Genomic DNA, 12442 nt, shown 5'->3' on the forward strand with positions numbered 1-12442 from the left:
TTTGCTGATATCAAACACAGAATAAGGATTCTATGTATTCGTAGCCCAGACAAGTAGCTCGCCCTTTCTAAAGCCCAGAACACAAGGGGTTAATCCTAGGGGGAGTTTATCTACGCATAGGGGGGGGGAGAGAGGAAGGATGGGACCAATGAAAACACTGAGCTATAGTTAGCTCCGGGAGGATAAACTGTGGAGATTGTTCCAGCAAAGCTTTCATAGATGACATATGCACTTTGTCCCCAGCGCCTTCGGCATTTAAGCCCAGACAAGACACTTGACCAAGGCTTACCTGAAGTTCGCACCAAGCAACCTCGACCCACGTTTCCGTGTCGAGCCCCTTATAGACCGTTTTGAAAGATCCTCTGCCAAGTTCAATATCAAACTTTAGAAACCTGCCGTCGGGGGAGGTGGCCACCGCTTTCATATCGGCCTCCTCCTCCTCTTCTTCGGCCTCCTCTTTCTTGGACTTGCTCTGATCTTTGGAAGATTCGGGCACCTCTTTTTTCCCAGCATCCTCCTTGCCGCCGCCTTCTTCTTCCTTCGCCTGGTCACCTGCCGGGAGCCTCTCGGCGGCCACCCCCTTCACCTGGCCGGCCGGCTCCTCTGCCGGCCGCGTCTCTTCCACCACTACGGGCCTCTGTCCCGCTTTCACCCTCTCCGCGATTATCCGCCTGGTTTTGGAGAGGAAGAGGACCTTCTTCGGCGGCGGCGGCTGCCGCTGCTCCGGCTCGGCGGGCTCAAAGGGGGGCTCCTCCTGATCGGAATCCACCACACTCCTCCGCAGAAAGCGCTGGTGGGCTGTTTTGGGATCTTTGGCGTAAGGCACACGGGGAAAGGGGGCGGGGGCCGCGGCTCTGCCTCCTTTCGGCACTGCAGCAGGAGCCACGCCGCCGCCTCCTCGACTAGCGCTGCCTGGCCCATCATCCATATTCATGTCCTTTCCCCCCGCAGGAGCCGGTGGGCGAGCGGCGGCCGCTGGGAAGCCGGCGGCTTCTGCTACACCAGCAGTTGGTAACTCGCCGCTGCCTTCCCTCCGCGAAGGGGCTGCGCTGGCATCGCCCCCAGTTTCCATTACAAGCGAGCTTTCGGCGGCCGCTGGAAAAGATGGTGCCGCTCGCGCCTCCCGAGATGCCGTCCCCGCTTTGTGGCAGTCATCACGGTGCATCCTCGGGCGGAAACTCAGCCCAGGCAGCTGCGAGGCAAAACAAAAGCGAAAAGGCGCTCGGATCTGACGTTGCTGCCCGACTCACCTGGCCAAGAAGGCGGCGGCGGCGGCGGCAGTCACCTGCCCGGGAGCTTCTGCCCGCTCCTCCCGCTAACCCACCCCGGGGAACGGAATTCTTGCCCGGTCCCGTCTGCCTCCTAAAGCCCTCTCCGCCTCTCCTCTCCAACCGCCCCGCCCCGCCCCGCGGGGAACGGAGAGCTAAAACCCAAGCCCTTCGGCGGCTGGGTCTCCGCGAGCGTTGGAGAGCCCGAGAGCGAGGCAGCCTCTTAGGGAACGGCGAGCGTCTACAAGAGAAACCGAGCGACTGCAGTTCCACCCCCAGGATGAATTGTCCGACTCAAATGCAGGTCGCCCCGCCTTTCTAAGGCTAGTTCAGAGCCTTCCCCCCCCACCCAAAAATAAAAATAAAAAAAAATCCCAGGCACCGGCCGCCGAGGCTCACCCCAGAGAAGCCCAGCCTCTCGAGGGTCTTTCCAACGCGTCCCCGCCCCTCTCCGGCTATCCCTCAAGTCTCCCTTTCCTCCCAGTCCTTTAGGCAGGGAAACCCGGTTCCCCCGGCCTGTTTTCCCGCCCCCGGCGGCCTCCCTCCCGCAGAGCACCCCCCCCCCGCCTGAAAGCCCCCCGATGCTCACGCGCTCGGTCCTGCTCGGCCCGCTTCCAGCCACCCTGGGCGGCCGCCTCCCCCGCCCCTTTTGCCCACTTCAGTCATACTGCAGCTCCTCGCCGGAAAGCCATATTGTGATGGAAAGCCGGGAAGGCGGATATGGCTAAGAAAAGCCCGAACTGGGCACCTTCGGCTTTTGCTCACGCAAGCCCCAAAGCTCAACGTTTAAGGCTCAGAACCGGGGGCTTAAGAATTGCGATCTTTTGCCCCGTCCGGTTCGGGGCGCCTTTTTCTCCTTCCGAAATCTCGTGCCTTAGATAAAGCGCCAGCCACGCAAGTGGGGAGGCGGCAACCGCAGCAACGGAGGCGAGAGGCTGCGCTGCCGCGTCCCCGCAGCAAAAGAGAAAGAGGAGCGGGCGTCGGCCGAGTGGCGCGCCGGGAGTGATCCGCAGCCGCCGCCGCCCCCCAAAGAGTTGTTGACCGGAGGGCACTGCGGCCAGCTCGCCCCGGCCCGGCAGGTTCAGGTGCTGTCCGGCCACACAATGGAGGCGCTCACCTGCGGCCCGGCAAAAGGGCGGGAGGAGATGCGCCACCCCAGCCCCGCCGACAGTTACTTACGCGGAGGAGAGGAGCCAGCCATTTTTCAGAGCCGGCGGAGGTGGCTGGAGGCCGGGGGCTGGCAAAGCAGCGGCTGAACTCTGCCGTCCTTGCCAATCATGGAGCCTTCCTCCTCCACCCTCCGTGGCCAGGCTCCCGCCTCCCCAGCGCCTCTGCGTCTAGCTCCGGCCTTTCAGTCGTGCCTCTTCCCCGCGGAGCTCCGCGCGACGTCCGCCGTCCTCCAGGCAAGAGCGGGGGCGCCGTCGGTGAAGTACCGGGGAAGGAAGAATCCAGTCGCGTAAATAGCGCGCCTCCCTGTGGCCCGTTGAACCCCTTCCAAAGGTTAGCCTGCCGGCCAGCGCTTTTCACCTCCACGCTTTCCGAAACTAGGCTTGTTTTTCTAACGGCGCCCCATTTAACAGACCGATCGGGAGGTACGGGAATCTCTGAGCAACCAATGAGAAGGCCTCGGAGGTGGTGGCTCTTGTTAGATCCGCCCCGCGTCGCAAGGGAACCAAGAGAGCCAAGTCGGTTCCCCCTTCTCAGTTGTTAAGAGTGCGTCCCCGCTCTCCCTTCCCCCCTTTGCCTTTCTGTAAGTCGAGGGTGTGTGTGTGTGTGTGTGTGAGAGAGAGAGAGAGCTTTGCTTCAAGCTGAAGCCAAATGTTGTGCACGTCCTCCATTGGAGCTGCAGCCCACATCCTTCTGTGGCTAAAAGCTAGGAAGGAACAGGAGCACAGGGGATGCTGGGAGATGAAGGATGCACAGAAGGAGCTGGAACCAGCCCTGGCAAGATATTAAAACGAGGAGGTGTGTCTGTCTGGAGGCGAAGGGCAATGCACACTCCAAAGAGAAAGAAGAAATCTTCTCTGACCTGGTCCCTCAACATGTTCCGATTGCAGCTCCAACTATGATCGTACTGGGTGTGTATTGTAGTTGTGGTCCATTACAACCAGTAGGCACATCAGAGTTACCGTATGGGAACAGAGTAAGAAAGGGAGAGGAAGGAAGGGGGTTGTTTTTCCCCCTTTCTGGAGGCCTCTATGACTGCTGAGCGTAGTTTCCATGCAAGCAATTGCTGGCTGTCCTCCAGGGAGTTTGCTGGGCAGAATCTTGTTTATACATTTTCTCTGCAGAACCTTTCTCCGCAACTAAATATTTTTAAACACCTGCAGCTTCTCTGGATTCTCTTCATTCATTCATTTTTTTCATTCATTTCATCTGTACTTTCATACCTGCACATAGTATGAAAAAATAAACAAGCAAGGTGCTGAAAACTTATCAGATCCTCCTGGAATAGTCTGTGATCTCCCATGTATGGCAGGTTTGGGTTCTGAGGATGGAGATGGAGAAGGAAACTTTTTCCAGATATCATCTGCAATGTTTTTGATAGTTAGGAAGAATGCCTTCCCATATGAACAATCCTTTTTAACATTAATGTTCCGAATAGGAAAAAATCTGCCCACAAAATCAGTGCTTGGATAACATCTTGCATGTAATAATAACATATAATATGCTTTATGCTTCTGTTTTGACAAAAGGAGAACTTTCAAACATTTTTTGAGGTTTTCTTGTGTCTACATGTCTACATACCCATCGCACTATTCTTTTATGGGTTAAAGAACCTGCTGCAGAGTGCAGAAAAAGAGTAAGAAACAGTAAGGCAAAGAATTAAAGGCAGGAGATAAGAAAGAAAGAGAAAGAAAGAAAGAAAGGAAAGATAAAAAGAAAAGGAGATATATAACAGTATAAAGTCTTGGTAAGACCACACTTGGAATATTGCATCCAGTTTTGGTCGCCACGATCTAAAAAAGATGTTGAGAAAAAGTGCAGAGAAGAGCAACAGATGATTAGGGGATTGGAGGCTAAAATATATAATCAATGGTTGCAGGAATTGGTTATATCTAGTTTAATGAAGAGAAGGACGAGGGGTGACATGATAGCAGTGTTCTAATATCTAAGGGGCTGCCAAAAAGAAGAGGGGATCAACTTATTTTCCAAAGCACCTGAAAGCAGAACAAGAAGCAGTGGTTGAAAATTAATCAAGGAGAGAATCAATCTAGAAGTAAAGAGAAATTTCCTGACAGAACAATTAATCAGTGGAACCATTTGTCTGAAATTGTATAGGGTTTCCTACTTGAGGGGGGGGGGTGTAGACTAGAACAGGGCTTTTCAACTGGTGGTATGCGTACCACTTGTGGTATTTTAACACGTGGCAGGTGGTACGCAGCCCTGCCTAGCCAAGTGTAGTGGGGGAGGGAAAGAGCCAGCGCAGGCAAGGGCTTACTGTGAGAGAGTCCTCTGGGGCTGCAGAGTGGCTGGGGCGAGGCAAAGGCCCCAGGCTCACTTCTGGCTCACCCTCCTCCATGAGAAAGGAGGAGGGGGGACAGAGACAGGAGAGGCTATAAAAGGAGCCAGTTTGGGCAGGAGAGGGGGAGAGAAAAGAAGAAGCAGCCTTGGGAGGTGGAGTCAGCTCTAGCTGCACCAAGGGAAATAAGAAGGAGGAGGGTGGGGGGGAGAGGAGAGGAGAGGAGATCAGGCAGGCCGGCCAAGAGCCAATCTACAACTTCTGTGGCAGCCATCTGTACTGGCAGCAACAAACAGGCAAGAAATGCAGCAGGGGAGGGGTTGCCCTCCATGAGGAATGAAGAAAGGTAGCAATGAAGAAAGGCAGCATCAGCTGGAGGTGAGACAGAGGGAGAGGGAGGGAGGGAGGGAGAGTGGAAGGATTCTTATGTGCTTTTGTGACTTTGAAGTTCTGGGATTTGTGCAATGTGGGCTTTGTGTTCTTAAGGAGTGTTTGGCAGTTTCTATTTGGCTGATGGCTGATGTCTCCAGTTAGCTTCTATTGCTCTGCTATTGTTAGCTGTAAGTTGTGCTGCAAGGGATTTTGAAGTATTTTTCTCCTGAATGGATTTTGCCTGTAGCATTCCTTTACTTATGAATGGAGCCATTTGGGGAGGCTGCCTTAGCAGGCAGCCAATACTTACTACATTTTGTTTTCTTCCTTAAGTGCCGCTGCACTCCTTAACTTTCCTTTCTAACCAGTAGCTAATTCTTAAAGGGGAATGTACCTTTTTAAGCTAGTTCACTCAGCAGCTTGTCTTTTCTGTCTCTGGAGGCTTTTCCTTGTTTGATGAATATATGGAAAAGAGAAAAAAAGGGGGGGTGGGCATGAGAAAGAGGGAGGCAGGGAAGGAGGGAGGGACGGACGAACGGAAGTCCCGCCTTAGCACTTGGCCACCAGCAGCCCTGCCGTTGACTTTGCTTGTCAAAGGTTTGCAAAAGGGGATCACATGACCCTGAGACACTGTGACCATCATAAATATGAATCAGTTGCCAAGCATCCAAATATAAATCACAGGACCCTAGGCAGGCTGCAAAGGTCATAAGTGTGAAAAATGGCCATGAGTCATTTCAGTGCAATTGCAACTTTGGACAGGGTGGTGTGTTGTTGTTTTTTGGTCATCAAGTTTTTGACACCTTGCTAGGTGGTACTCGAATATTGCCATATCCTAAAAGTGGTACAATTGGTGAAAAGGTTGAAAAGCCCTGGACCAGAAGACCTCTAAGGTTGCTTCCAACTCTGCTGTTCTGTTATTCTGAGATGGAGCTTAAATAAGGTTATGCTAACGCCATTCACTCAGCCTTTGCTTACTTTTCTCTCCTTATCAATCGTCTTTGTTTCTACCACATACCTACATAGAGTCATGCATTCCCTTTTGTCCTTTAAATTTGCCACGTCCCTCTCTTTCCCTAAGTCTGCAACTCCATGCAAGAAGAATCTTTCCTTTACTCTCAACCTGTTCTCTCTTCCTTCGTGTTGTTTTGCCATTCAGTTCACATTATTATCTCTATAACAGACATGTCAAACACAAGGCCCGGGGGCCAGATCCGGCCCGTGAAGTGGTTTCATGCGGCCCACGAAGCCATCCTGGAAACAGTGAGGGAACGGCCCCCACTGCCTTGGCCCCGGCCCAGAGACCCTCCTTCTGCCAGAGATCCTCAGATCTGCCCCACTCCTGCCCAGGCCCCCATAGGCACCCTTGATGCGAACGATGTAGAGCTGGCCACGCCCACCCAGTAGGCCATACGCACTTTAGCCATGCCCACCTAGTAGGCCACGCCCACCCAGGCCACACCCACCCAGCCCCCTGAGGGCAACCGCAATGCTGATGCGGCCCTCAATGAAATTGAGTTTGACACCCCTGCTCTATAAGAATAAATCACCTTTTATACTTCTTTCATACTGAATGCTTATTTTTGTACTCAGTACATTTTCATTCACCACTCATTCAATTCTTGATTCTATCTCCTTGTTCTAACCCACAGACTTCTTACATATCCAACAGACCAATTAGGTCTAGTGTGGAAGGCACCAGGCTAGAAATCGGGTGACTGTGAGTTCTAGTCCAGTCTTAATCAGCCAAACCCACCTCACAGGATTGTTCTTGTGTGGAAAATAGGAAGAGGAAGGAGAACTGGGTATGTTCATTGCCTTGAGTTATATATAAAAATAATAAAAATATGATTTTAAAAATAAAAATAAAAATGCCTACTGCAGCTTGAGCAGGGGGCTGGACTAGAAGACCTCCAAAGTCCCTTCCACATTTCTCCTGACAGAACTAAGGCTCGTTTCCAAAGAACAATGTGAACAGAAACATAATACTAAGCAAGACTGGTCTCTTTCAATCAGTTTACTCCTTACAACAGATCATATAACACCCGCTTTTTTTTTCTACAGGCCTCTGCACATGTTTAAATTTCTAGGATCCAATCTGGGTCAGTCACTGGGCCCAGAGATTTTGTCTTCCGAGCTTTTCAGACTCGTGCTAGAGCCCATCTTCAAGGAAACTTCTCTCTAGCAGAGTGTTTAAAATTTCTCATCTCTGGTTTTTCTAATTCATTCAAATATAAAACGCAATTTTCTTTACTCTATGGATTGCTACTTTCATATACACGCATAACAACTTAGGTGACACCAGTTCGTATTTTTCCACCCACTTGAATTTGAGAGGCAATTTGGAATTTTTCCTTTTTGTTAAAAACAAATGTCTTATTGAAGAGATTTATTTACATATAAAAACAACACAAATTTAAAGAAAAGTAAAAGAAAATAAATCTCAGAGACATGAATTAGGCTTAGCACCACACAGAAAAGAAAATGTAAATTTCTTCTGAGTAATATAGCCATAGCTAGATATAGCTTTTAATTTATTCTTCTCCCAGAAGCCACCAGCCAGATAATTCTGAGGCTGCTCTTTGTGGCCTTGGTTCCCAACTTCCTTCTCACTCCAAAAGACAAAGTTACGCTATTTAGTGGAAAGTTGTATGAGGAAAACATCTACCTGATGTTCTGAAACGCCACAAAGACAGGTTGGGTTCACACATGCTCCTTTTGTCATTTCCCTCCTGTTGTCTTCTCATAAACAATCCCATTTAGCAGGCTCTGACTGCTAAACACTCCAGAATTAGGGATTTATGTGGCTGTGAAGCTAATGGTTGCAGCTATAACATGAGCAGGGCAATTATTGCTGGCATTGAAAAATCACTTAAAAGACAGGAATAACATGCAGGCTACAGGTAGTCCTCGACTTACAACCACAATTAAGCCTAAAATCTGTTGTTAAGTGAGACACTTGTTAAGTGAGTTTTGCCCCATTTAATGGCCTTTTTGTCACAGTTGTTAAGTGAATCACTGCATTTGATAAGTTATTAACCTGAACTTGGCTTCCCCACTGACTTAGCTTGTCAGAAGGTTGCAAAAGGTGGTCACATGACCTTGGGACACAGCAAGGGTCATAAATATACAGTAAATATGAACCAGTTGCCGAGCATCTGAATTTTTTTCAATTCCACTTACCGTCTTGTCTTTATTAAATCTTTCCTTTAACTGTGCATATGAAAACTATTGAAAACAATGATTCAAAGTACATTGCTATTCACAATGAGACTTCCCCCTTGTCTCCTCCTCTTCATTTTCTCCTATGGGTCCCCAGGTCCACTCCAAAGATCATCCCACCAATGATCATCTGAGGAGAGAGGAAAAAAGAGGAATCAATTTGGTAGAATGAATAATGTGCTCAATTGAATTCAGTGGCATTGACTTCCAGGCAAATAGGTATCATTGCATCTTTTTCTTATTTTCACTCCAAAAATATACCTTTCGTTATCTTCTTGAAAAATTACCCAAATTTTCAATAGTAGCCTTTTGCAATTGGATACCTTCAAAAAGTTGGCTGAGATACCAGACTAAAAGCTGAATTGTGCCTGATTGCAGTTCTATAACCCTTCTTTCTTGCACACATATTATTTTTAATGTGTTTGTTTGGCAGTGCTTGTTTTGAGCCTTGGATTCAGAAGCTCAATGGACATATTTCTGTTTTGTACAAGAACTAGGAAGCCTCTTATGTAAGAGGCTAAAAATAATTGAAAGGCAATAATATTCCTGTTAAAATTAATTTAGTCTGAAGGATGAATCATAAAACTTTAGATATCTCATTCTTTCACCAGAGGCCCTATTATTGATTATTGTGCAGTCTACACTAGGGATCAAAGGCCTCAAGATAGGTCAGTATATCTCAAATGAACTGTATGTGGTGCAATGCAACAATAAGCTTACTTCCTGTAGGGAACTAACTCCCAAAGTTAAAGTCTATTTTTTAATTTTGATTTCCAATGCAGGTCGGGTAAAAGGTTATGATGTCCATGTGGACATAATCTGACAAAGAATTCTTTTGCTTAATGGCCATGATACAGTATTTAAAAATGCACAGCGTGTTTTGCCCCAGTTCATCCAATATCCATTTCTGATCATCAGTATCTTCAAGGCACTGTACTGGCTTTGCCTTTCTTACTTTCTTCTGCAAAATTACAGCTCATTCCTCCCAATAAATTTAAATGCAGAAACCAAAGAAAATCAGCTTCCCAGGACTTCCAGTTTCCAAGGTCTCCCTCAAAGGTATAGTTTATGAGTCAATATACCTCCCCAATGTTATACAAATGCTTCCTACATAGGGATCGGTGCAATTCTCGTTCAGCAGATCAATCAAATAAACAAACAGTTTTCTCAGATGAAGATTGAAAGTGGCTAATTTAGATTATTCTAGTTTTGAAAAAGAAATGTTGGCTATTCAATGGATGATTTAGCAAGGGTGACTTTGGATCATGTTCCATTCCAGTGATTGCTTTTGTGAAGGACACAAACTCTCATTATCTGAGTTAGTATCTGAAGATGTGACTTTTATGTTGCGGGGCGGGGGGGGCATGAGGTGCGGATGTCAGATTCACAAGGCTCCCCTCACACTCGGGGCCAGTTGACAGAAAGGTAGGCTACCTCTGCCTTTATCCCCACTCATTGTGCTAAATATAGAAGCAAGTAAAATAAATTCCTCCTTTGTCTGGCTTTGAATTAATTTCTTCTCATGGCAGATTGAATGGAAAACCTGCTGCTACAATTGTTAACTCCTTTTTGCTGAGTTTTATTTAAGAATTCTATTTCCCCTCCTTTCCCAGAGTGGAGCCTTGGACTGACAAACCATTGTACCCTTTTGTGGAAACAGGGCTTATAGCTTTTGGCAGAAGTAATTCCTGACTTTTCACAAACAGCTGTCACTGTATTCAGTCAATATATACAACCTGCATGTAGTCTGAAAGTCATCTTTGAGTTTTATGAGTTTACTGTTAAATATTATAATGGCATTATCAGGCATTCGTAAAAGAATTCTGATTTCATTAACATGGTTTTTGGACTCGTGATTCTATATATCAGAATAAAATTTCCTGAAACAGGAAAAAAAAGTCTTTGGAAAATATTACCCTGGGATCTAGAGGGAACCAATCAAGTTTAAATGTCAGTGTGTAGCATGCCAACACATTTAATTATTTAAGAGATAGGTGACAGGATATAAAATTCATGTACCAGAAAAAGTACATAGGATGATTCCAAAATTAGGATGATTTGTATCTACGGCTGTACCTACTGTAAGTGCAGAATAGATAATTCAAGGTGAGAGATCTTTAACTTAGCCTGCATTTATTTCATAACCTACAACATTCTGTTTATAATGGATGGTTGTCTGCAAAAAAGGAGGAGGAAATTAATGCCCTTTGGTGTGTGTTTGCATAAAGCATCTTCATGAGGAGAAAGAAATCTAAGGAAGCACTGGATGGCTCAGCCTGTCATTGGATGAGAAATCAAAGGAGGTTTGTAATTGGACCGCCCTCAGTTGCCTCAGTCACAGCCGTATGGGTGGATGGTGAAATCATGAGACTTTGGAGAGAGCAAGAAGAGCAACATATGCCATTCTGTTCATCATCATGGCACACTTGGAATCAGATTCTCTTTACTGAACTGAAGTCAGAAATGAATGAGGGCAAATATACACATCCCAGGATAATGTTGCAGGTTTTGAGCCAGTCACCAGGACCAGAGATTTAGTCTTCCAAGCTTTCAGACTTGTGTTGGAGTCCATCCTCAGGGAACCTCTCTCTCACCAGAATGTGTGTGAGAGTTCCCTTAGTCTGAAAGCTCAGAAGACTAAACCTCTGGTCCTGGTGACTAACCCAGATTGGTTCCTGATGTAGGAAAGGTGACTGGATAAATAGCTGTTTTACCTGAATACAAGCATCATAGAGAAGATATTGTTGAAATGAATGCCCTGGAAAAGGGTGTTTTGTTAAAAATAATAAATAATAATAAAATGATGTTGAGACTCCAGAAAGAATACAGAGAAGAGCAAGAAAGATGATTAGGGGACTGGAGGCTAAAACATATAAGGAACGGTTGCTGGTATTGTGTATGTCTAGTTTAATGAAGAGAAGGATGAGGGGTGACGTGATAGCAGTGTTCCAATATCTCAGGAGCTGCCTCAAAGAAGAGGGAGTCAAGCTATTCTCCAAAGCACCTGAAGGCAAGACAAGAAGCAATGGATGGAAACTAATCAAAGAGAGAAGCAACCTAGAACTAAGGAGAAATTTCCTGACAGTTAGAACAATTAATCAGTGGAACAACCTGCCTCCAAAAGTTGTGAATGCTTCAACACTGAACATTTTTAAGAGCTTGGACAGCCATTTTTCTGAAATGGTCTAGGGTTTCCTGCCTGAGCAGGGGGTTAGACTAGAATCTCCAAAGTCCCTTCCAATTCTATTATTAAAAAAAATTCATACCCTTATACCAAGTTTCTACCTTTATATCATCAAACTCCAAGTAAATGTTTTGGGAAAATGAGTTGAAAGAAACTTTGATGTGCAAACTTTTCCTCCACTCTGTTTTATAAATCAATTAGCTTAGAAATGCTTGAATCTTTTCTCAAGCCAAATATAGATGTTTATGAGGGTTCCTCAGAGCTTCAAAACCTATTTTGTGTATACCCTAAGAAAAGCATCTGGGATGTTTATTTCCTTGTGACGCAAGGAGTTTTAGCAACCAGGGCATTTTTTTTTCTCATTCATCTTTTAAGTGTCCAGCTAAAGTTACTAAAAATCAAAATTAATCCCATCCCCAACCCTTACATTTAGACTTTAATTACTATAGAGAATAATACATCCTTTTTTTTAAAAAAATAGGTTTATTACTTGTATAAATAATTGTAGAGGAAGAATGTGTTACAACCCAGAAAGATTGTGATAAACAAAATGTTGAATGCTTTACATATATATATGTAAAGTTCCTATGGCAACAGAGATTTCCTTCTGGTTGCTTAGGCAAGTTTGATCATAGCATCAATTTCATGGGGGAGGGGGGAGGACCATATCTGAGTAGTCAAGCAAGTGCTTTGTCTGCAGAAAGTCATAGATTCATTTCCTAAATTCCCAAATCCAAATAAACAGATGCTTTAAAAGCCCATGCCTAAGGTCTTAATAAGGGACGCGGTGGCTCAGTGGGTTGGGACGCTGAGCTTGTCGATCAGAAGGTCGGCAGTTTGGCGGGTCAAATCCCGAGTGCCGCGTAACAGAGTGAGCGCCTGTTACTCGTCCCAGCTTCTGCCCACCTAGCAGTTCGAAAGCACGTAAAAATG

The 12442-nt window shown here is 46.4% G+C and overlaps 1 protein-coding gene across 1 annotated transcript in view; it reads right to left on the bottom strand.

Annotated features, from left to right (window-relative positions):
- Positions 1-1165, bottom strand: part of WNK2 (WNK lysine deficient protein kinase 2) — a gene marked incomplete at both ends in the record, with an annotated part of 107610 nt that extends 106445 nt beyond the window's left edge. Inside the window, one exon of the mRNA XM_081315527.1 lies at positions 290-1165. Coding sequence (XP_081171653.1) covers positions 290-1165 — 876 coding nt within the window. The remainder of the gene's footprint in view (positions 1-289) is intronic.
- Positions 1166-12442: the final 11277 nt, after the last annotated feature.

Source organism: Vipera berus (assembly GCF_964194415.1).
Source record: "Vipera berus genome assembly, chromosome: 2".
NCBI lineage: Eukaryota > Metazoa > Chordata > Lepidosauria > Squamata > Viperidae > Vipera > Vipera berus.